We start from the raw sequence: 25,572 nt of genomic DNA on the forward strand, positions 1-25,572 counted from the left end.
TAACTTAAAATTGATTTAAATTTTACTCACCTTTGATTGGTGGGTTATATTCTGACCAATCCAAAAAGAAAATGTCACAGCGGCATTGCCGCCAGTTTACCCAAGCCGCTTTGATTGCCTAAAAATATACATATTTATTTAAGAGTTACACGAACCTCTAACTAACCGTCGCTATATACGACAAAAAACGACATGCTGTAATATGTATGGGTATCGGAGCGGCCAAGGTGTTCACGATATCTCAACATGCACTCTAACGCCATGACAATAGAGGCGTGTTCAGATATTTGTGAGCACCTTAACCGCTCCGATATATCTGATGGCGACTGTACAAACAGCAACATTCTTAACTGTCCATTGGTGGACCTTATTACAAAAGGCATAAGGTCCACCAATGGACAATTAAGAGTGTGGGCGATGGTACCTTTAAGGATATAGATGAAACGACGAACGCCCTGATGATATGTTCTTCAGCGATCGCAGGCGGCAGCGTCAGTCCATGGGAGCCTGCCTCCACCGCTAAAGCGTGCAGCGTCGCCAGCCACGCCGCCTGGTCACCAATTTTACCATAGTTAGTAACTCAGTACTCTCAGTAGCAAAGATATATGTCAAAAGTGTGAACTGGTCAAAAGAACTTTTAACCGACAAAAACAGGCAAAACTGCTTTTGATTGAGCATGTTGGTCAAAAGTAGTTTTACCTAAAAATCATACCTATTTCTGGCAGCAGTTTCGTTTTTAGGGCGTAGCAAAAAAAAAACCTTAACCTACCTATATCTGGGAACAGTTTCGTTTTTTGGGCGTAGCAAAAAAAAATAACCCTATTAACCTACCTATTTCTGCGAGTACTTTTGACTGATAGTAACAGTCACAATTACTATTAACCAATGATTTTCAGGTAAAACTACTTTTGACCAACATGCTCAGTCAAAAGCAGTTTTGCCTGTTTTTGTCGGTTAAAAGTTCTTTTGACCAGTTCACACTTTTGACTGCGACATATATATATATATATATATATATATATAACTCCGTATAAGATGAATGAAGTTTAAGAAAAAAAACGTACCTCCGAAAATCAAGAATTTATGCTCGAAAAGATGGCGCCATACCTTTGTACTCGAGTAAGTAGATGGCGACACCATTTGATATTTAACAATTTCAACACATATCAGTGAAAGAACAAGGATCAAGGTCAAATAGCGTTCTAAAAGTTTTAATCCAGTGTCGAACACGAGTAGCAACATAGCATACATATCTATGTCTACTATAGTTAGTACATATACTTACAAAAGGAGGAGACTTACAAAATACATTGCGTCGGCTATAGCCCCTGCCAGCAACGGCAGCAGGGAAAATTGGAGTCCACCTCTGCGCAGAACGCCCCGCCACTGCACTAAGGCATAGCAGGACAGTAGAGCGCCGAGCATTCCTCCCCATATCTAGCAGAAATTATGAAATTTATTTTATGAGACACAATGAGTTAACAATGAGGGCAATGAGTTACTGATATTTATTTATTTAAACTTTATTGCACAAAATATATACAACAATGTACAAATGGCGGACTTAATGCCAAATGGCATTCTCTATCAGTCAACCATAGGGCCAAACAGAGATATGCTTGAGAGAAATAGAAAATGGAAATGCTTGTTTTTAAAACCCTTACCATATTCTGCGAGGTGAACATAATATGTATAGTATTTCAGATTAAGTATTTAACATATAAATAACTTTTCATATGGCTCCACTGGCTCCTACGAATCGCAAATTGCGATTGTTCAGTTGTCCATATTGTCTCTGGGCCAACCAAATTTGTACGCGATTTTGTTGTTGGTGTATATAATGTACCTAATATACCTAGTTTGAGATATTTGAATCAAAATATATGGACAATTTAGCATACCTTTTGTGCTTCGATCTTCATGTGTTAAGACACCTGCTATTTACGTACAAACAGCAACACTCCTAACTGTACATCGGTGAACCTTATTACAAAGGAATAGTTAACAGTGTAAGCGATGGTACCTCAAGTCCTTTAAGCACACCAGCGCTAGGCATTTCATGCTCGACCCTCAGGGTAGTTGTGACCGAGCGGCTATACGTCTGCTTCGTGGCGTACTGTGCTTCGATCGTCATGTGTTACATATAACACATGCTATTCACGTACCTCAAGTCCTTTAAGCACACCGGCACTAGACATCTCATGCTTGACCCTCAGGGTAGTTGTGACAGAGCGGCTATACGTCTGCTTCGTGGCGTACTGTGCTTCGATGGTCATGTGTTACATGTGACACATGCTATTCACGTACCTCAAGTCCTTTAAGCACTCTGGCGCTAGGCATCTCATGCTCGACCCTCAGGGTGGTTGTGACAGAGCGGCTATACGTCTGCTTCGTGGCGTACTGTGCTTCGATGGTCATGTGTTACATGTGACACATGCTATTCACGTACCTCAAGTCCTTTAAGCACACCGGCGCTAGGCATTTCATGCTCGACCCTCAGGGTGGTTGTGACAGAGCGGCTATACGTCTGCTTCGTGGCGTACTGTGCTTCGATCGTCATGTGTGTGCTGAGTGACTTGCTTCTCTGCATGCTTAAAGTAAAATTGTGTCGTTAGATAATTAATAGTATTAGGTCGGTCTATGTAAAAAACCGAACAATATCTATATATACATATAATAAAGCTGAAGAGGGTCGAAAGTCTGTACATGGAAGATATTCGAAAAAAAGTTGGTTGGGGATACTTAGAATCGATAACAGAACACGTTCCAACAATTTTTAGAATTTTTGTCTGTTTGTCTGTTTATCTGTTTATCTGTTTGTCTGTTTATTTGAACGCGCATCACGTGAAAACGGCTGAACGGATTTTGATGCAAACTTTACTAATCTGTCGAGAACATCCCCGGCCAGGTTATAGGCTATAAAAATTCAACCCCTAAAAGGGGGGGGGTAGCCACAACACTCGATTGACTTAAGTTTGCCCCTGAATCTTATGGCGCTACTTAGAAAGGAGAGGCAAACTTTTTTCAAATATGTGCTACCACCAGGGGGGTGTCACTACGCAGTTTAGGTACATTTGGCCGGCGCACCTCCCGGGCAGGGCAGGCGTATGGCAGTGCAGGCCACTCGGCTCGCACGATAGTCGTGTCACGTGGCACTCGCGCAAAGAAGATTCACGGTTCGTGCGCGGACATAAGTTTCAATTTTGTTGCAGGCGGCGAGTATAGGTATAATTTTATACCTAAATCTGACTTTTGTGAAGGAGTGAATTTTCTGTACGGTAGTACTATTAGTTATTCTGTGCTACCACTATAGAGTACCCTGGTAAACTAACAGATGGCGCTGAATTTAATACGTGTTGACATGAATAAGCCACCGAGGAAGAATTTTGCCAAATTAACTCTAAGTTTAGAAGAGGGGGTAAGGATATCAACAAAAATTGAATAATATAATAATTTGAACAAAATTAAACGACAGTAAATTAATTGCCCCTCATTGCACAGTGCCATCTTTTGGGGAACTGAGTAAACATTAAGTAATCAAGAATACTAAAAATGAGTTTACATAGTTACGTAGTGGTAAAATAAACCTATGCGAAGCTAGGCTGATAAAAAACTGTCCCATCCCTTCTCTGTATGAAATCCTGGATTCGCGCCTGGTTGTGACTAAAAGTAAAAATGTACAACTGTCTATCAAATTGTGTTTTTATATCGAATAATTTTCGCGCTCGCTTCGCTCGCGTTTTCAATAACTTTCTAAGATATGATAAAGATGACATTCGGATGGCGACTGCAGCAGCATTACTCTGTTGCAACGTTACTGCTGCAGCACTGTCAATTTTCGTGATAAAATGAGTCGCTTAACTTCAAACTCGGGTAAATCCATCTGTCAGATTATGCGATTTTGGTATTAAGAAAAGGTAATAGGGTAGATATTTGCTGAGAGGGTCGAATGGATTTACCCGAGTTCGAAGTTAAGCGACACAAATGATGTGACTGATTTCCATACTACAAATAAAAATGTACAACTGTCTATCAAATTGCGTTTTTTATATCAAAAAATTTTCGCACTCGCTTCGCTCGCGTTTTCAATAACTTTCTAAGATATGACAAAGGTGACTTCGGGTGGCGACTGCAGCAGCATTACTCTATTGCTACGTTACTGCTGCAGCACTGTCAATTTTCGTGATAAAATTATGTGACTGATGTCCATACCTACTAAAAGTAAAAATGTACAACTGTCTATCAAATTGCGTTTTTATATCGAAAATTTTCGCGCTCGCTTCGCTCGCGTTTTCAATAACATTCTGAGATATGATAAAGGTGACATTCGGGTAGCGACTGCAGCAACATTAGGTACTCTGTTGCAACGTTACTGCTGCGGCACTGTCAATTTTCGTGATAAAATTATGTGACTGATTTCCTTACTAAAAGTAAAAATGTACAACTGTCTATCAAATTGCGTTTTTTATATCGAAAAATTTTCACGCTTGCTTCGCTCGCGTTTTCAATAACTTTCTAAGATATGACAAAGCTGACTGCGGGTGGCGACTGCAGCACCATTACTCTGTTGCTACGTTACTGCTGCAGCACTGTCAATTTTCGTGATAAAATTATGTGACTGATTTCCATACCTACTATAAGTAAAAATGTACAACTGTCTATCAAATTGCGTTTTTGTATCGAAAATTTTCGCGCTCGCTTCGCTCGCGTTTTCAATAACATTCTAAGATATGATAAAGGTGACATTCGAGTAGCGACTGCAGCAGCATTAGGTACTCCGTTGCAACGTTACTGCTGCGGCACTGTCAATTTTCGTGATAAAATTATGTGATTGATTTCCATACTACAAGTAAAAATATACAACTGTCTATCAAACTGCGTTTTTTATATCGAAAAATTTTCGCGCTCGCTTCGCTCGCGTTTTCGATAACTTTCTAAGATATGACAAAAGTGACTTCGGGTGGCGACTGCAGCAGCATTAGGAATTCTGTTGCAACGTTAATGCTGCGGCACTGTCAATTTTCGTGATAAAATTATGTTACTGATTTCCATACTAAAAGTAAAATGTACCTACAACTGTCTATCAAATTGCGTTTTTATATCGAACATTTTCGCGCTCGCTTCGTTCGCGTTTTCAATGACATTCTAAGATATAACAAAGGTGACTTCGGGTGGCGACTGCAGCAGCATTAGGTACTCTGTTGCAACTTACTGCTGCGGCACTGTCAATTTTCGTGATAAAATTATGTGACTGAATTCCATTCTCAGCTATAATGCGGCAATGAACGTCACTCAATTTACCAAAAAAATTCAATGAAATCTTGACGACCCTAGGCAGAGGGGGCACCATGGTCTAGAAATGCTTAGGGCATCAAAATATCTTAATCCGGCACTGGTCGTTTGCGGAGTCAAACGATTTGGGTTGCGAAAGTCTCGCAACGCATTGAGGTTACAAGGGGCACGTGGTATTCCTCAGGAGTCTGAAGAAGACCACAGTGAGTGGCGCTCTAGCCAGGCGGGCCGCTTCGCTTTCGCTCGGGCGCGTATACCTTACTGTATCGTCCGATATACACCTACTACTCTGTCGTTTAAATCACGTGTAAAACTTTAATAAGGGCGAAAAAAACTATTGATTTTGGAGTGTAGTTTTATTGAGTGGTACCTAACTGTAAAATATTTTATCTGGACTACTACAGTCCTCTAGCATATCCATCTGTCAACTTTACTTCAAGTTCCGCCTCCAGGAGAGAGGGAGAGAAATTATGATTAGAAATTAGCCACTTACTGACACAGACCGAATTACACGCGGGCGAAGCCGCGGGCACAGCTAGTACATCATATGTGATCATTTCAACTGTTAACTCTCGCAAATTAGAATATATTTTGTCATCTATAACTTAGATTGACAAAGGCTATAACTCCCGTATTCATAAAAAAATTCAATATCTTAATTATTCAAATTTATGGTTTTACTTTCTTACAACACACATAAGTCAAAAGATCAGATTAAGACAAACGAATAATAGCGGATTGAAGCTTGTAGAGCGTTTATGAATAACTACGCCAAAACTAGAGACCTAGAAACTGAGATGTTGTAGTTTAATACATATAGGTAAAGGTGGGTAGTTTTTAGAACAAAGGAAATCTCTTTGAGGTACCAGTATACCAGTATATATTTTCTTATCATTTAGAACTTTACTATCAAGTAATAATAATAAGTATTAATATTGACGACCGGTCTGGCCTAGTGGGTAGTGACCCTGCCTGTAAAGCCGATGGTCCTGGGTTCGAATCCCGGAAAGGGCATTTATTAGTGTGATTAACACATATATTTTTTCCTGAGTCATAGGTGTTTTCTATCTATCTATCTATATATATATATATATATATATATATATATATATATATAAACGTAGCGAGTTAGGCACGAGGTTGGCTAACGAGTACGTCCGATCTCTAGCGCGGTCCGATCAAGAAGAACTACCAGCGGCGGAGCCTCTCTGCTCCCGCCTCAAAGTCAAGTTGGCAAACCTGCTCGACCAGTCTACCAACATACCGACAAAAATGCCAACTCGTGCCTACGCTCACTCGAGAGAAACCTCTCGACGTTCCAAAGCCTTCTACCTGTCATCTCAGTTCAACAACACGCCAATAGATGGCGTTACTCTCTACGCAACTTTATTTCAACAATGCGCCAATAGACGGAGTTACTACACAACTTTATTTATTTTGTTACAACCAAATAATACGTAGCTCAACATTGCTAATCGATTTTATACAGGCGTCTAAAATAATTAACTATAACGCTGCAATACGTCTTTCTGGTGTCAGGGTCCGACATATATATATATGTCGAATAGTGATGGACTCAAAGGCGGTGGGCGCGTGGGGGTAGTACCTAGATGTATTACTTCACAGCTAAACCAGTACGCCACCATTGCTACCAGTGCATGAAATAAACATACTGACTCGTTAACCATACCAGTGCCTACCACATTCCAGAACCAAATGATAAAAAGAACCAATTGCTATTAAGATGTTGACTGGTAAAATCGAAAATAAAAAGATCACATGAAACCGTTCAAATCTTTACCCAAGTCAAACTAGGCCGGCCCAAACCCCAACCCCCCACCTGAGAAGACTTAGCCCAACATGGGACCGGCAACAAACCCAAGAGGGACATATCCTTTCAAAACAACACATAACACATCCCTTCTTTACTTCACAAAAGTAAGCTTCCAATGAAACATAAGAAACCAAAATAACACCCGAAATAAAACACCCAGCCAAACGGTTAAAGAACGCGGGATTCCACAAGCCATCAGAACAATCCTTCAGGTACAAACCCTCAGGAACGCAGCGAGTTAGGCACAAGGTTGGCCAACGAGCACGTCCGATCTCCAGCGCGGTCCGATCAAGAAGAACTACCAGCGGCGGAGCCTCTCCGCTCCCGCCTCAGTCAAGTTGGCAAACCTGCTCGACCAGTCTACCAACATACCGACAAAAACGCCAACTCGTGCCTACGCTCACTCGAGAGAAACCTCTCGACGTTCCAAAGCCTTCTACCTGTCATCTCAGTTCAACAACACGCCAATAGATGGCGTTACTCTCTACGCAACTTTATTTCAACAATGCGCCAATAGACGGAGTTACTCTCTACACAACTTTATTTATTTTGTTACAACCAAATAATACGTAGCTCAACATTGCTAATCGATTTTATACAGGCGTCTAAAATAATGAACTATAACGCTGCAATACGTCTTTCTGGTGTCAGGGTCCGACATATATCGTTGAGTAAGTACCCACAACACAAGCCTTATTGAGCTTACCGTGGGACTTAGTCAATTTGTGTTATAATGTCCTATAATATAATATTAATACTGCACTGATACCTACAGCCAATACTTCTGAAGTTCATTAAGTGTGATTTAATTATGTTCGGTCGTACATCAATCTTGAACGAGAATATATTATTATTACTCTTTAGACTGTATGTGGGTGAAGATAGATGAGGGATGAAATTACATTTATGCATGATGTTGCAAAAGCACCGGCCTTTTGTTTGTATACCTACCTAAATATTAGCTATGGATTCTTTCGTTAAAATAAGCAATGTCATATCTATCTAATAAAATTCCGCCGTAGGATAATTATAATCATAACTCAATGCTACGAAAAATCTATAAAAATAATGTTTTTCGTAATTGCTAAGGTAGCAGGTACCTTCTAAGATTTTTAAAAAGAGTAGGTAATTATGTCAAAAAAATTTTTTTTGCCTACTGTTTACATAACTGACATTTAAAGTAGCATTTGATAATAAGTACTACTCGTAAAATAAGGTCATCTAATGTAGGTAAACATAGCTCAACAGTTCTACATGGATTATTCTTATATTCATATTTCTGTGGGGTAATTTAATAAGTGCATTTAACCTTTTTTGGGACATTTTCAGCTGAGAGGGACAGATAAATGTAGATATAAATATGTTGTCCCTCTTATCAGAAATGTGTCCGGCAAAAAGATTATACGTAAAAACCCCTGGGCACTGAAAGCCTTGGTAATTTTTCCTTTTTCACAAATTTAAAGTATTTTCATAGTAAGTAATTTAATTTGTTCTTAGAGAATATACGTAATAAATCTTTCTATCTATCTAATACCTTTAAACGAGCAATTCTTGTTTATTATTTTATATGTATATATATTTCGGGGATCTCGGAAACGGCTCTAACGATTTCGATGAAGTTTGCTATATGGGGGTTTTCGGGGGCGATAAACTGATCTAGCTAGGTCTTATCTTTGGAAAAACGCGCATTTTGGAGTTTTTATGTTTTCCGAGCAAAGCTCGGTCTCCCAGATATTAGCCCCTTATATCAAGAAATCTGTATGAATTGCTTACCGTAAATGTATAAGAAGAGTCCTCAGGTAGATCGTGTTGGTAGAATTAGTCGCGGAAAGAGAGTTGTGTACGACAAGATACCGGCGAAACTTGCTCGACGGCCATGACGCTCGCTGAAAACGAAAATTAATCACTTAGGGGTCATCCATTAATTACGTTACACGAATTTCAAGGTTTTTTGACCCCTCCCCCCCTCCTCGTCACACTTGGTCACATTTGGCAAACCCCTCCCCCCCCTGGTGTGACGTCACATTTTTTCAACGAAATCGGCAAATCGAATTAAGTATTATTAATTTTTTGTCAAAATATTAGTAAATTTATAACCCAAAACTGATTATGAAAAAAAATTAAACTAATAAAAACGATTATCGTTCCAAAAACTCGTTTTTGAACTGTACAGTAAATAAAATGATTAAAATAATATTTTGGTTACTGATGAAGTTAAAGTGACGTCACAAAGTTTGTGACTCCCCTCTCCCCCTTGTCACAACATGTCACATTTTCTTGACCCCCTCCCCCCCTAAACGTGTGATGTAATTAATGGATGACCCCTTACGTACAAATTACAATTATTATATATCGCTTATAAACTTTGACAAAATACTTTCTGTACAGAATTACCATGTTAGGCTTAATTTTGATAATGTATACGGAACATTGATTACTTACTTATATTATGAGACACATACACGTGCATTGGAAATTAGTGGAAGAATAGCTTATTTGACTGTATTTAAAATAAAATATTTAAAACCATGCATGAAATAAAGCACCAGATGATTAATAGAAAAATATACATAGCAGTTATTTTTGGTTAAACACAAGTTCTATTTAATAGATCGGATAGAAATATAAAAAGTACCTAGGTGAGTTGACCGTGACGCCATTGTGTAATGTTTCATATAATTTCCATATTCGCAAATCGTTTTGACAGTTCTAAAAAAGAAACTGATTTGACTTGTAAGAGAATGCCCCATTGGTACTCATGTAGGTACCTACTATTTACTCATAAATTTTGTATTGGGACTTGAGCGCTCACTTCGCTTACGCATTTAAGACTCACACGAACAAAGCCGCTGCCGTAGAATCAAAGTAACGCTCTCATAACAAAACTTCCGTGAGACACAGACATATATTAAGAACCAGTCACTCACGTATGACGCAAGCTCCTGATGATCCTCGGTACGGAGTGAAACATGTCGAGCGTTTTTCGACTTGAGATACCCGTTCTTAATATATTTAATAACGCTCTCATTTTAAAACGAACGAAAAATGTTTTCGTGAGACTCCTAACGAGGAGTCTGTGGATGGTAGTCTATAGTATATACAGGATAATAAATACACACAATATAATGAAAACTTTGTACCTACAGTCAAGTGAACCGTTTTAATTACGAAGTGTATTAGGTGCACGCCCACATAAATAAAATACCTGAACGAGACTCCCGCTTGGTTTTCGCAGCGCTACTGGTAATGGGGTGAAATCCCCTCCACTTTGTAAGTGTAGCGCTAGAGTGTCCCCGTTCGACAGGGGTAGATCCGTCATATTGTAAGCACAGTCTCGTCTGTAAAAAAATTGTAATTAATAAATATTTAGGGACAATCTTACATAGTTCAAACTGAGCAAAGCTTATAACTATGGGTACCTACTAGGCGAATAGTTTTGAAATGAAGAAAGATAAGAAAACATTGAAAATATCAGTTTTCTCAAAGTTTCAATATTTATTTATCTAACATAATCTATCAATTAATCAAATTATTTATTGTTGGTCATGAGTTACATACGATGTTATTCTAATTTACAACGGTCTTCATGTCCTGCCTCAGAGAGGCGTACAATATGGAAACTTAAATATAATGAAATTAAACATTACATTTATTCGTATGACAACTATGTATATATTATTATGTACTCGTATATGTACTTAAATTAAAAATAAACTTTTACTTATTTGCATTATTTAGTATGAGGCGTTTCAGAGGCTAAGTAAAAATACAGGATGGACACCATGACTAGAAAAAAGTTTACAAATTAAAACTTACGAAAAATCCTTGCCTATGGTTATTTCTATTGCCGAAAAACAAGGTGAAATTACATCCCTTCCATACTGCAGTATTTCCAGGCCTCCGGTAGATGTGTGTATAGTGAGAGCTAGTTTCAATGACTCCTAAAACAGATAACATTTTATCACGAATTTTGTTTGTCAGAAAACCATACCCCTGCGAAAGATGTTTCATAAGCAGGTTGAGATATATTATTATTTACACTTATATATAGTAGAGCTACTAACTTGTAATCATTTAGACTTGGGCTTGAAAATAGTTAACTTGAGTAGGAGCTTAACAATCTCAATAGTTCATTTATTCTACATTTTTCTTAAAGAGAAAATAGCTGTTAGCATTTTTAATACAAATATATTCTAAGTAAAAAGTAAATATTAGGTATGTATATAACTAAAAATAACTTTCTAGAATTTCTCCAGGCAGCGGTACTTATCTAATAATCAATCATCTAATAAAAAATCAAACCAGGGTTTATTAAAGTGTCCGTAGCCTATTTAAGGGTCCGTAGCATGTTTATCAAGGGTCCGCAGTAGGTCATTTACCTACTCTAAACATACTTATTAGGAAATCTTGTAGTAAACTTTACGAGGCCGAAGTGCCAATATATTATTAAAGGTTTTTTTTCCTAAAATATATTTTTGACGGGGGTCCGTGGAATTGTTGTAGTTTTATTGTGAAAATGGTCCGCCTTAAGGCTCGGCCACGACGTTACGCGACTGGCGATGGCGGCAGCGACAACCATAGGTGGGAATGAAAGGTCCGATCGCTGTGTCGCGCTCCAACCTACGGTTATCGCTGCCGCCGTCACAAGTCGCGCAATGTCGTGGCCGAGCCGTTAAGGTGACTGTACACTAGTATTATATAATCTGTGACTGTACGTACTTTGCCCCGCGGCAGCTCTATCCCGGGCTCCTTGTCATTAGCTGACTCAATTAGTAAAGGAGGCAGACCTGTAACAAACAGTGTTTAGCAAAGAGAATTTGAAATAGAGAGTAACTAAATTATGCACTGAGAGAAAAGGATAACAAAAACACACTTAGAATTACAAAAATAAACTTAATCCGGGGACAAGGAGAGTCAACTAATAGATTTAGATTTACATTTAGATATTTATTCTCATAATATTAAATTACATTATAAATTATACTAGACTAATCTACACGAATTAATATAAATAATAAATTTATTAATATTTATTTGTTTATTAATATTTTAATAGGAACAAATTGACTTTTGCAATTTCTATTAGTTCTTGCAATTTCTATTATCTGTTTGTTGAAATTAGATTTAGGATTACTGAGCTGTTTGTAGAAATAAATATACTTTACAGAAATAGTGATACGTCTATAATTATTACTAAACTTCAGTTTTTCCCCCAGTACAGAACTGTTTTTTAATTCCTGGTTTAGTTTACTAATGATTTTTCTCTCAGTGTGTAGTTACTCCAGGAGCTCGGCATCACACCGCGTTTATCGACCGTAGTACAGTCGCGCATACTGCAGTACTTTGGCCATGTCTCTAGGCGAGATAACGACTCCATAGAGCGACTGGTCGTACAAGGAAGAGTGGAGGGAACCAGATCGCGCGGCAGATCACCTATGCGCTGGACTGACCAAATAAAATCCGCAGTGGGAAACCGCGTATCTGACTGTGCACGACAGTCTGCCAACAGGGAGAGATGGCGGGAGATCGTGCGAAGAGCTGTGTCCGCCTCTACTACTGATGCGGACGCCTCAACGTGACCACGACCGCTCTGTCAAGAGCGATACTTGTACACTTGCCTTATAGTTCAGTGAAATTAGCTAAAATAACGGCATAATTAATAGAAGACTTTTTTTTATTGGGATATGTACATTGTCGACCGAGGTTATTTTTCATCAACCCTCCCCTCCCCTCCCCCCTCTGCGTCACCCCCCCACACCGCCGCAAAGGGTCCAAAACCTAGTTTTTCTCAATTTTTAAGAAAACCGTTCAAGATACAGAAAAAGGGTGTAGGAACGAAGTGATCCTTATTAAATTTTCTATTTATCTCTTATACACACTATACTGCTATCACTTATAGTTTTTGCGCAATACGTCACGGAAGATGCTATTTTTAGCATTTTCAGTGTTTTGTTTCTTCTAATGACTTTTCTCAAATAACACTTACGATATCTTTCACGCTTTTAGGGTTCCGTACCTCAAAAGGAAAAACCAGAACCCCTATAAGATCACTCGTGCGTCTGTCTGTCTGTCCGACCATTTCTCCCCCCCCCCCCCCCCTTATCTCTGAAACTACTGGGCCTAAAATTTTGAAAAAATACACAAAATAGTACTTTACCTATAGATAATAGGAAAACCTATTAGAAATGTGCAGTCAAGCGTGAGTCGGACTTATGTACGGAACCCTTGGAACGCGAGTTCGACAGCCAGAAGGTGTCGCAAAAAGCACGGTTGGCTGTTCATAGAGGGGTGTTGGTGCCTACACTTATGTATGATAGAGAAAGTTGGGTATGGCAGAAGAGGCATCAGAGCCAAGTGAATGCAGTGGAAATGAGAAGTGTGTGTGGTGTGAGATTGCAAGATAGAATTAGGAACAGTGTGATAAGGGAAAAGTGTGGACTGAATGTTGATGTAGTGGCTAAAATTGGGAAAGATATTTTGAGATGATTTGGACATGTGGAAAGAATGAGTGAAAGAAGGCTAACAAAGAGAGTGTATAAGGGAGAAGTGGAAGTGGGAGTTGGAAGGGGTCGACCTCGGCGGATTTTCTCTGATCAGATCGGGGAAATCCTGAAGAAAGGCCAGGTCAAGAGCACCCTAAACCGGCGAGGGTGTATGAGGAATGTAATGAAAATGAAGGAAGCGAAAGAGGTATGTAAGGATCGTAGCAAGTGGAAAACCGTGGTCTCTGCCTACTCCTCCGGGAAACAGACGTGATATGTATGTATGTGTTATTTATTATTAAACTACTTCATTTGACGATCCTATGCCATTTTTAAAATACATCGCCTTCAAATATTTTCAATGTCAGCTAATATCGTTATTAACCACTTGTCTGTATATGAAACTGATCCTGACCGAAATTTATAGGTACAGCACAACCGAGGGTGAACTCACGATTTTTGATCACCACACACATCTTCTTCCTCGCGTTAGTTGTCGCTTTTCGGTGAAGGAAAACATCGTGAGGAAACCGGACTAATCCCAGTAAGACCTAGTTTCCCCTCTGGGTTGGAAGGTCAGATGGCAGTCGCTTTCATAAAAACTAGTGTCTACGTCAAATCATGAGCTGTGGCAAAATGCCGGGAACAACGCGAAGAAGATGATGAACTTTTCATGTGTGTTATGGTCAAAAATCGTGGGTTCACCCTCGTTTGTGTTGTATAAAATTCGGTCAGCGGGCGCAGCACGGTTCCATTTTTATCGCCTGTCACTATGCGCGCCCCTTTCGCACAAGTTACATACTTGTTAGAGCGTGACAGGCATGGTGAGACAACATTAGAGGTACAATAATAGAGAGGAAACGGGGGAGGGGCCAAATGACCGAACGAGATACACTTATAGAACTTTCAGTAGGAGTAGCAAAGCAAGAAAGCGGTAGGTACTATTGCTTGTCCTTGTCACAGTCTCACTTTTTGTCTGATCCTCACCATAAATTTAGTATGGGTTATGGTGGGCAACAAATAAAAATTTTCATTTCATTTCAATAACCCGACCGAAATACGTAGATTATTGTTTTTGGTATATTGTCAGGAATGTTAAAACGTGTTTTTAATATTGTCGCATTGCGTATATTTTGTCCCTCACGGAGGCACGCGCACACCACTTCTATAGGCTACCTTCTATGTGAGGCAAGCTATAAAAACGCGACCGTGCGATCTGTTTCACAGTCAAGTGGTTAATAGTAACGATGTTCGGTGAGCTTAAAAATGGTTGAAGACGATGTATGTTCAAAATGGCATAGCATCGTCAAATGAAAGAGTTTAATAATAAATAATACACCATTTTAAAGAACATATTAACTTTTTATTTAAATTAAACAAAATTTGGCGATATCGTAAGTATATTTTGAGAAAAGTTATCTTACAAAAGAAAAAAAAAGTAAATTCTAAAAAAATTGCATACATGGTGACAGATTTCACAAAAACTATAAGTGATAGCACTATAGTGTGTATAAGAGATAAATAGCAAATTTAGTAAGGATCACTTCGTTCCTACTCACTTTTTCTATATCGTGAACGGTTTTCTTAAAAATTTAGAAAAACCGCGTTTCGGGCCCTTTGCGGGGGTGTGGGGGGGTGACGCAGAGGGGGGAGGGTTGGGGAGAGTTGATGAAAAATTACTTCGGTCCATAACGTACATATCCCAATTGAAAAAAGGCTTCTATTAATTATGCCAAGTTTTCCATATATTTTTTTCCAGGAGCAACGTACTATTAAGGCCGGTTTACATATTGATTAGTGTTTAGAATGAGTTCATACATTTGCTACTAAACTTAAGTAAAATCTCGGTCGATCGATGTTCGAATTGACATTGATATGTCACAGATTTCAATTGTTTGGTTTAGTTAAATGTAATGCCCGTGTTACAACAACGCTATATGCTACATTTAATTACTTTTTAATATTATTTTTTCTAAAAAAAAAAGCAAAAAAAATTTTTTTTTTTTTAAATTAACTATGCCATTTAGTTTTCTTAAACGTACTTAACCATACCCCGAAGTTAACGGAATTCAATAAAAACACGGTGTATACCAATTGACATTTTTGACATAAACTGTAAGCACCTAACATTTTTTTAAGCATGAATATTTAATTTTATTATTATTAGTGACATATAATTTGATAATTTGCTATTGACGTTAGTAAAAATTATATAATGTTTACAACTATTTATTAATTTAAAATGAAATAAGATATTGTTAATGGTACCTACATACATACAAACTCAATCCTTAGATTTAAGAATATTGCCGTGCCCTACCAGGGCCCATGTGAAACATCTTTGTATTACCTATGTAACACCTGTGTACTTACCATGGATGCAATAAATATATGATATGATATGATATGATGATACGACAGAGAAGAAGAAATTATGTAGCTACTACTGCCATCTTTCGACAGACGATTAAAACTGTTAGAACGCCATTTGACTTTGATCATTATTTTGTCACTGATGTGTGTTAACTTGTTAAATATTAATATTTACGCCATCTACTCGAGAGTAGGCTGAAGGTTATGGCGCCATCGCTCGAAAAGATGGCACCATTCCTTTGGCATATAGTCGAGTAGATGGCCTTAATATAAATATTTAATAAGTTAACACATATCAGTGAAAGAATAAGGATCAAAGTCAAACGGCGTTCTAACCGTTTTATGTTCTGTCGAAAGATGGCAGTAAATTTACAGTGGCTACATAATTTACTTTGACAATCCGTCTCTATACACTCTATTCTTTGGTGTTTAGGATTAGAATTAGAATGCTCCTCATTCTTTCCAGTTCTAATTAATTTAGATCGAGGACTAGGTCAATGGGTCAATTCAAGGGCGGCAATGTAAGTTAAAATATTATGTAATATTGTATTGATTAAAATTTTTAAAGGTTTAAAACGAAAGCCTGCTAAGGCGCAGCCATACAAATGAAAAACCCAAAATTTGCTACTGAAAATTGAACCTATACTTATTATAAGAAATAGAGTTGAAGTAGTTAGTTCAAAAATGTAACAAAACTTTCAATATGATATTAATTAAATTTCATCGAACTTAATATGAGTCGCTTAACTTCGAACTCGGGTAAATCCATCTGTCAGATTATGCGATTTTGGTATTAAGAAAAGGTAATAGGGTAGATATTTGCTGAGAGGGTCGAATGGATTTACCCGAGTTTGAAGCTAAGCGACACATATGATCTATTAGCTAGGATCGAGAGCCGTAGGAGGATAAACAAAGGAATACGAGTATTAAGACGCATAAAGTTACTTGATATTGGAGCCACAAATTTGACCCCTGAAGGGCTCAGACGGCCGGCTCTTTATCATTTGTCACCATGCCTGTCACGTTCTAATAACTACCTGTAAGTGCGAAAGTGTCATGACATGACAGATGATAAAAACGCGACCATGATACCTACGGCCTACGGCTGCTGAAGTAGAAACGAGAGAAGGGGAAAAAATAAGCACGAGAAATAAATGCAATGAACACTACTGAAAGGACACTACTGATTGATTGGATAAATGATTTTAATTGATTAGTAATTCATGTTTTGAACGTACCTTTATGAGCCACTAAACCTCGCTGTAACCACAGCCGACACGGGCCAGCGGCGTCACTCGGGTAGAAGTTGTTCACACACTCGCTGGCTAGCTTTCGGCATGCTATGTAGTCATGTATCTGTGTAAAACGAGAAATATAATTGGAACAAATGTTCTTGCCACCCTACATCTACCTCCTAATCTAATCTATTTGACGGAGCTGAGAAAACACAACACAACAATAAGTATATACATCACACACACAAATAATGTTTACAGGGAAGATTACATTTTCAGCTCGTTATTTATTTACACACTCTCATTCGCTTCACAGGGACACTTTGCATAAAGGATCCCAAAAGGGGTTGAAGTGTATCCATAAGGGCCCCCAAACACATAAGATATAAGATGATTCGATTCATTCCTCTCACCTATTCTTAAAATGAGAGTACATTTCAATAAGTACGTAGTTTCATTTCATTTTGAAACAGTGTTGGCATAAAGGTGTTGTCATTAAAATAATTAATACTCAATAAATTGACCGTAACTCTGTCGCAGCTGATTTATAAGCTAAATGAGTTTCTAGCCACATTGGTACCCTTTACTTGTCTTTATAAAATAATTACTCTCACTAAGAGACTCCACACACTTAGCGTTACATTGTGCCTGCACACAGGGCCGTCTTAAGCTATGCTGGGGCCCTTGGGCACATAAGAATTTGGGGCCCTTTTGGAAAGTAAAGAAAGCGAACTAAACTAACAGTTTTCTACTATGATCTTCTATTTATTATGGGTAATCAAATATACAGTCTGTCCTTCGGGGCCCCCTGAGGATGGGGGCCCTGGGCACGGGCCCCGTGTGCCCTTATGGTAAAGATGGTACTGCCTGCACACTTTGAAGCGGGCAACGACACCGCAATAGCAACGAAGTAATCCTTATACTCAAAATTATAAGGCTTACTTCGTTGCTAGTCGAATTAGTTTATACTCAATAACGTAGAAAATGATGCAACCAATACAAAAAAATAATCCGTGTGGATTGTACATATATGTACCTATATGAGGCTCTGCCGGCACCAATTACACAATAACACGCTGCCGCGCCAGCGTTGTGCGAACGGGGGGCTGATAATGTTTTAATTTCGACCGCTCGATTTCGTGTATTTCATTCAATAATGTCTCCACTACTAGGCATTTAAATTCTACTAATTGAATTGAAAACGAGTGGTTAATACCACTCTATTTCCCAATTTCTATCGCTCGTATTTCAAAAAAAAAACCGGGCAAGTGCGAAGCGCGCACGAAGGGTTCCGTACCATAATGAAAAAAAAAACGGAAAAAAAATGCAAAAAAAAAAACGGTCACCCATCCAAGTACGGACCACGCCCGACGTTGCTTAACTTTGGTCAAAAATCACGTTTGTTGTATGGGAGCTGGGAGCCCCATTTAAATCTTTATTTTATTCTGTTTTTAGTATTTGTTGTTATAGCGGCAACAGAAATACATCATCTGTGAAAATTTCAACTGTCTAGCTATCACGGTTCGTGAGATACAGCCTGGTGACAGACAGACGGACGGACGGACAGCGAAGTCTTAGTAATAGGGTCCCGTTTTACCTTTTGGGTACGGAACCCTAATTAGCATTCCACCGATTTTATAGTGACGAAACCAAGCAATCTAAATTCAAAAATCTTCCCCCGATTAATTTAAAGTCGCACGCCGCATTCCCGGGAGCATGCCCTAACCGTAACGCTCCATATACGCTAGTGTGGAGGGTCTCTAAAACATTATAATAACGTAACTCCCTCCTCCAAATCTTGTTACATCCAAAGTTACCGTCCCATACCCGCCACCTGCGCCTTTTGTGATGAATCACCTGACATACGAAAATAACTACCTACTCAGTTCACAAAACATGTTGTGTCGACTCAACTGTGACTATTCCTAGTATAACTTGACCCGTAAGAACGTTTTCACATCGATATCGGATAGGAGTAAAATGTATAACATAATGTATTTTTCACTAGCAGCATGTTTTCTTACTTGAGTGTCAGTGTCCACGCTTCGCATCCGTAGGTTAGGATTGGGCGAATCACGGTCTTGTAGATTCTGATTTTGGCGCGTCTACTTAGAACCGAGAGGAAGATCCTCCGTAAGATACTGGGCCCAAAAAAAGACCGGACGGAAGCTGGTCACTCCTTAGGAACCGTGAGATCGAAGACCTAGTTGCTGAACCTAACATCATGGGAGAGACCAAAGCTCACAGACTCCGTTGGTTGGGCCACGTCGAGAGAATGGATGAAGATCGGAACGTGAAAAATACCTGGGCCATCCAGCAGGAAGACGTCCTATCGGACGGCCCAGATATCGCTGGTGCGACATGGTGGAGGCGGACCTGCGCGAACTTCGAGTCAACAATTGGCGAGAGGTCGCACAGGACCGAGAAAAGTGGCGCTGTCTTTGTGTCGGAGGCCAAGTCTCATTTTGGGTCGCTGAGCCAACGGAGGAGTAGTAGTAATGTATTTTTCTGTATTTATTTATTAATTTAAGAAATCTGCATGGCAAAAAAAATATTCACCCAACAAAGGCGGACTTCATGCCAAAGGGCACTCTTTAACATCGTCTCTCTCATAGACCATCCGATATCGGATCGAACAATGTGAAAATGCTCTATAATAACTAGCCATAATAAGGTATTTTATTTCCTAAATTGTCACTTATCTTTTGTTTACCGACTTATCACATATTTTTAAAATTAATACAAGGTCAGTTGGGGTAAGAGACACATAGTTTATTTTGCTCGGGGCAAAACAAAAAGTATGAGGATTCTCATACCCCAAAAATCTATTATGAAATAAAGAAAAAATAAATAAATAATTCAGCCTATATACGTCCCACTGCTGGGCACAGGCCTCCTCTCATGCGCGAGAGGGCTTAGACTATAGTCCCCACGCTAGCCCAATGCGGATTGGAGACTTCACATACACCTTAGAATTTCTTCACCTTTGAAATAATGAAACTGTACCAATATTGTGAGTGCCTACATGCATATTTATACAGTAAAATACCCAATTATAAATACTTACCTATATCTGCCTATATATTACCTAAAATCCTCTCATTCTAAGCATTGCGCGCTGTAGGTTTTATTAGTAACAATAGTATCAGGGACGCGTGGAACTAAATACAGCATTTAGCCAGCATTCTTGGCACTAAGACCCTCTTTAGATATAGATTTTTAGGTATTTTTTTTTAGGTTTAGTTTTAGTTTTGTAGGTAGTTTTAATTTTAGGTTACTTTTTATTGTAAGTTTGGTGTAGTCAATGTACTTATATTAATATATATTTTATTATATATAATATAATATTTTTAATGTGTTTTAGGAATCTAGTCATCTAAACAATGTTTGTATTGTGTAATTTAATATGTAACAGTAACAGTTGTTTTTAATAAATTCAATCTACAAATACAGTTTGAATCCAAAAATACAACGGTACCTACACTCTGTACGAGTGGGAATAATTTTGCTGTCAGTGACATGTCTGGTAACACATAACACATCGCTTATTTATACGAGTGGGAATTATTCTCTTGTCAGTGACATGACATCGGTAGAGTCAAGCGTAAGTCGGTCATAAGGAAACAATAATTAAAATACCTATTTAGAGCTAGACCAAGATAAGTCTGCAACGATTTTGATAGCACACGCAGTGCAAGTGTTATTTATACGTCATAATTCATAGAAGTTTGACGTTTAAAATAACACTTGCACTGCGTGTGCTATCAAAATCATTGCAAACTTGTCATGGTCTAACTCTATAAGAAGCGCGAGGCTAGTTAGCGTTTTGCCGGTTGATATCGCAGTCCCTCTCGATCGCACCAATATATCAGTGCGAGCGAGATGAACTGCGATCAAGTTCGCTAGCGTAAACGTCAAGTGTCAATTTTAAATGTGACTAATGTGACTGTATAAGAATGATTCTAAACTAATGTGTATTTTATTAGACATCAAAGGTCTTTATTCCAAATTTAGAACACTTTCTTTCTTTGACCTACTTACTCGTATTACATTAAAATCTATTATTTCATTTTATCCTTCAAGGATTCGCCTTTTAAGGATTCAATTTCCAATAACCTCCGAAAACACTCGGTTCAGGGCAAACACTCGAAAAACAATGTGAAAAGTACAGCGTCCTTCGATATGGTGAATAAATAAGTAGGTATTCATAACTATATTTTGAGGTATTGCCACATACTTATTAGGCGTGGGCGAAGTGAGCCATCTCCTACGGCCTCGCGTCCCAAGGGGGGCCTCGCGCGAAGCCCCTTCGGGCACAGTGAAAGAAAAGGGCCTCGTAGATGCGACTTCGCCCACGGCTAGATTAGTTCACGCTACGCCACTGAGGAAAACGTAGGCAAATCTAAGGGACACGTACCGTTATGGGTCAAACAGATCACTGTGCTATGTCTTTCCTGTAGACATACACAAGAGTTAACGGCTATAAAGGTTAATTTTCTTATTTAACCCTTATCCACGTGAAAAGGTCCTCCTTTTATTTAGAGAACTATGATAAAATCATTACTTACATGCCCACAAGCTGTTAACTATTGCCCACAGGAGAGAAAAATGTGCTGTTCGCGATAACACACTAGTTTTCTCTCCTGTGGGCAATAGTTAACAGCTTGTGGGCATGTAAGCAATGATTTTATCATAGTTCTCTAAATAAAAGGAGGACTTTTTCACGTGGATAAGGGTTAAATAAGAAAATTAACCTTTATAGCCCTTAACTCTTGTGTATGTCTACAGGAAAGACATAACACAGTGATCTGTTTGACCCTTATGCGTTAAAGGGAGCAAGCTGTAAAGCACTGTCTCATTTCACTGCACAAGTAGCTGCGTCCTTTATAGCCGTAACACACTACCGCGGTACGGTGCGGTAGTGTGTTACGGCTTTTAGATTGGCCTTATGTTGCAATAATATGTACCTACCTACTCGATATTAGATACAGTCAATAATATGATGAAACTGTAGGCCTAGCACAGGAGGGGCGCGACATACCTCGCCCGCGAGATAGACTACCCGTCTTTTTCTAACCAAATTAACTAAAGAGGGACGGGTAATCTATCTCGCGGGAGAGATACTGTCTCGCCAATCATGTGCTAGCCCGGCTGGTATATACAACGTGTCCCAAAATTCAACGATAAGCTGGCACCAGAAGATGGACCTGCTCATGACTATACTCAAGGACACATAATAAAAAAAATTGAAAAACAAAAATTAAAATTGTAGACATAGGGAATTGGAAGGAATTGTAGGGGTGTCGATTTAATTTTTTTCTTGTAATTCTATAATAAATTGAGATATATTTTTTTTATTATTTTTCCTCGAGTAGTCATGAGCAGGTCCATCTTCTGGTGCCAGCTTATCGTTGAATTTTGGGACACGTGGTATAACCGATAGGTAGCTTATATAATGCCATGAAGAGAGAATGCAAACGAGTGGAATACTCACAATGCACAGATACTCGTGTTTGATAATGTCCAGTAAAGCTAAGGGGTGCAGCACACCTTCGTACTTCGGGCGCGCGCTGACGAAACTCTTCGGAACGCAGACATCCCTTACAGCCATCTAGCAAAAAGCGACAACGTTAGCAATAGTCAAATATATTATCATTATAGAGGACGAAATAAACAATCTCTCTCTGTGGTATAAGGAAACAAAATCGACAATTTCTCCGAAAACCATTAATTTTCGCTGAATATCGGGGAGTGGGAGGAGTCAAATCGGTATTCTTCTTTATTTAGGACGCTAGTGTGGCTACCACCAGTTTGACACTGACATAAACGCTATCGAGAACGAAGTGGCGGATTTGCAGTCTTTGCCGCGCTTGGCCCCAGGCCCTGTAGCCGCCCCTTTCTCAGCACCCATCATATTGACTACATTTTGAGTTATTTCTTGTTATCATCAGCGAATTTTTTGTCACAATTTGCCGCCCTAAATATCTTGCCGCCCTAGGCCCGGGCCTACTGGGCCTTAGGGCAAATCCGCCACTGGAGAACGTAACTTACTTTCTGTGCATCTGTGAGATGTATAGAAAGTAAATTACGTAGACGTTAGCGTATACTTATGTCAGTTTGACACTGTCAGTGACTCATGGTACGGGTTAAAGTTAGTTTACAAACTCAGTGACCGACAAACGAACTATTTATACACTCACGCTGCGTCTTACGTAAGCGAACAACTCGCGAACGCGACGCGGCGCGGCGCGGCGCGGCGGGCCCAAGGCGTTCGCGTTCGCAACGAGATCGCCCACGTAGGATACTTCTATGGGTATGAAAGGATTGATTCACCCCGCGCCTCATCGCTTCGCTTCGCGTTCGCGTGTAGTTCGCCTACGTCGTACGATGCGTCACTGACCTCATTCTTTGCGCACACACACGCCGCGCACCGCACGCACGCGTTGTTAACGGCCTTGAAGCCCCGCGCGCACTTCACGCAAACCACCTCCTTCATTGGAGACCCGTCGAAATTCTGAGTCACTGCACGAAAATGGTAAGTACGTCAGATCATTCATCAACAACATGGTCTATGAAACAGCTCCAAAGATCATCCTGAAGCGCGAAAGAATAGGTACAAAATGGGCATAATCCTCGACGCTTCGAAGTAATTTCGAGAAGCCTGCGGAGACAAGGGGAGAATCCTGCCCTTTTGGACGCGATATAATGTTATAGACTAACCCCCTTATTCATAAAACTTTACGGGCCTTATTAATTAAGTTAAATTATGTTTTATCCCTTTCTTACAATTAATACATAAATCAACATGACAGATAAAGACAAACGATTATTAGCTAATTGAGGCTTGTACCGCGTTTATGAATAAGGGGGTAAGTAATTAAGAACCTAAGAACCCAAAGCCATAGATTTCAAATGAATATTTACGTTCTATAACAAATTGGTGAAATATATCGCAACATAGCTTCGTTGCCATTAATATATTTGGTGACATGTCTGCCATTACATATCGACACATAAACAAGTTCAGGGGCCCATTTCTCAAAAGCTTGTAACTTGTAATACAACTGGAAGTCCCTTTCTAACAAAAGCTGTCAAAAAGTGACATCCTCTTGTATTACAAGTTACAAGCTTTTGAGAAACGGGCCCTAGTAATAAAGAATCAGTGTAACCCGACACATAATCCACTGGACATCGTCGAAACACCGTCCGACCAGCACTAGTTTGGCACCTTCTTGGCACGCAAGTTGCACCGTCTGTAGAAACTAGTATCGTGCCACCACAAGACCATAGGCTTTACAGGCACACGATCGTAGCGTAGCGCTTCCTTTTCCTATACACGGTGGCATTAAAAATAAGGACATTCCCGTTGCCAGGGAGGTTTTGGGATTATAACTGAGCAACTTTTACTATGGGACCAATCCCGAAATCGCGATAAAAAATTACCCTCCCATAGAAGATGGACCAGCCAAAATGTATGAAACAGCCAAATTTTTTTTTGCAATTTCGGGGTTGGTTCCATAGTAAAAGTTGCTCACTATAATCCCAAAACCTGCCTGGCAACGGGAATGCACTTATTTTTTAGCCACCCTGTAACATAAACTGACATAGTATAAACTGACATACTCTCAGATATTTTTTTTAAATGGGTTCTAACCCGACACATAATCCGCAGGGCATCTCCTGCACACCGTCCGCCCGGCATTTGTTTGGCACCGTCTTGGCACGCAGGCTGCACCGTCGGTAGACACCAAAGCTGTGGCACCACAAGGTTTGCAACGCCCAGGGTTCAGCGGAATGCTGGACTCTTCACATGAACATGAAAAACCTGGAAATTATAGGTCGCTTAACCCTTCGTATGTATTAAGCACTCAGCAGTGCGAACGAATTAAACCTATTGTAAGTACCTATTGAACCACGTTCAGTATAATTACTAACTTGTACCAATGACGCTGGCGTGTGCCCCTAATTTGGATATTAATAACCATAAAAAGTTTATTTGCGTTGAGTACTTACCATCACTAGAAGTCACCATCGAAGCGTTAACAGGGCACGACTGACATGTCATCGTTCCCGTCTCATAATATTCACCCACCTTACAAGACCCTGGTAATTCTAACACCATTACACGCCCTAAACGAATTATAAACACAATATATACCAACCAAGGAGCTCGCGTCATAATTTAAACGAATTAATTAACACTTGACAACGGAATTAACATTCAGTTTTATGGAAGGGTTAACGGCGCAGAAATTGTTAATATTGACATAACTCTGCTAAAATGACGTTGTTAAGTTATAATTTCCGTTAACAGTACTGGCAGTTGAATAGGAATTAAAAACAAATTGTAACCGGA

The 25,572-nt window shown here is 39.3% G+C and overlaps 2 protein-coding genes across 2 annotated transcripts in view; both read right to left on the reverse strand.

Moving 5' to 3' along the window:
• The window catches only part of LOC134798127 (meckelin-like), a 62,552-nt gene extending 60,421 nt beyond the window's left edge, over positions 1-2,131 (reverse strand). The window contains exons 1-4 of the mRNA XM_063770469.1: positions 2,024-2,131; positions 1,303-1,437; positions 425-550; positions 31-118 (exon numbers count right to left, since the gene is read on the reverse strand). Of these exons, the coding sequence (XP_063626539.1) occupies positions 31-118; positions 425-550; positions 1,303-1,437; positions 2,024-2,056 (382 nt within the window). The 5' untranslated portion in view covers positions 2,057-2,131. The remainder of the gene's footprint in view (positions 1-30; positions 119-424; positions 551-1,302; positions 1,438-2,023) is intronic.
• Positions 2,132-2,437: 306 nt separating this feature from the next.
• LOC134797996 (uncharacterized) lies at positions 2,438-25,572 on the reverse strand. The gene is made up of 10 exons (XM_063770331.1): positions 25,230-25,572; positions 24,871-25,041; positions 23,617-23,738; positions 22,711-22,827; positions 17,220-17,337; positions 11,846-11,913; positions 10,943-11,067; positions 10,332-10,464; positions 8,900-9,012; positions 2,438-2,591 (listed from the first exon to the last, which is right to left on the reverse strand). The coding sequence occupies exons 1-10, from the start codon at positions 25,393-25,395 to the stop codon at positions 2,438-2,440; spliced, it is 1,287 nt and encodes a 428-aa protein (XP_063626401.1). The 5' UTR covers positions 25,396-25,572.

Source organism: Cydia splendana, chromosome 16 (assembly GCF_910591565.1).
Source record: "Cydia splendana chromosome 16, ilCydSple1.2, whole genome shotgun sequence".
Classification (NCBI taxonomy): domain Eukaryota; kingdom Metazoa; phylum Arthropoda; class Insecta; order Lepidoptera; family Tortricidae; genus Cydia; species Cydia splendana.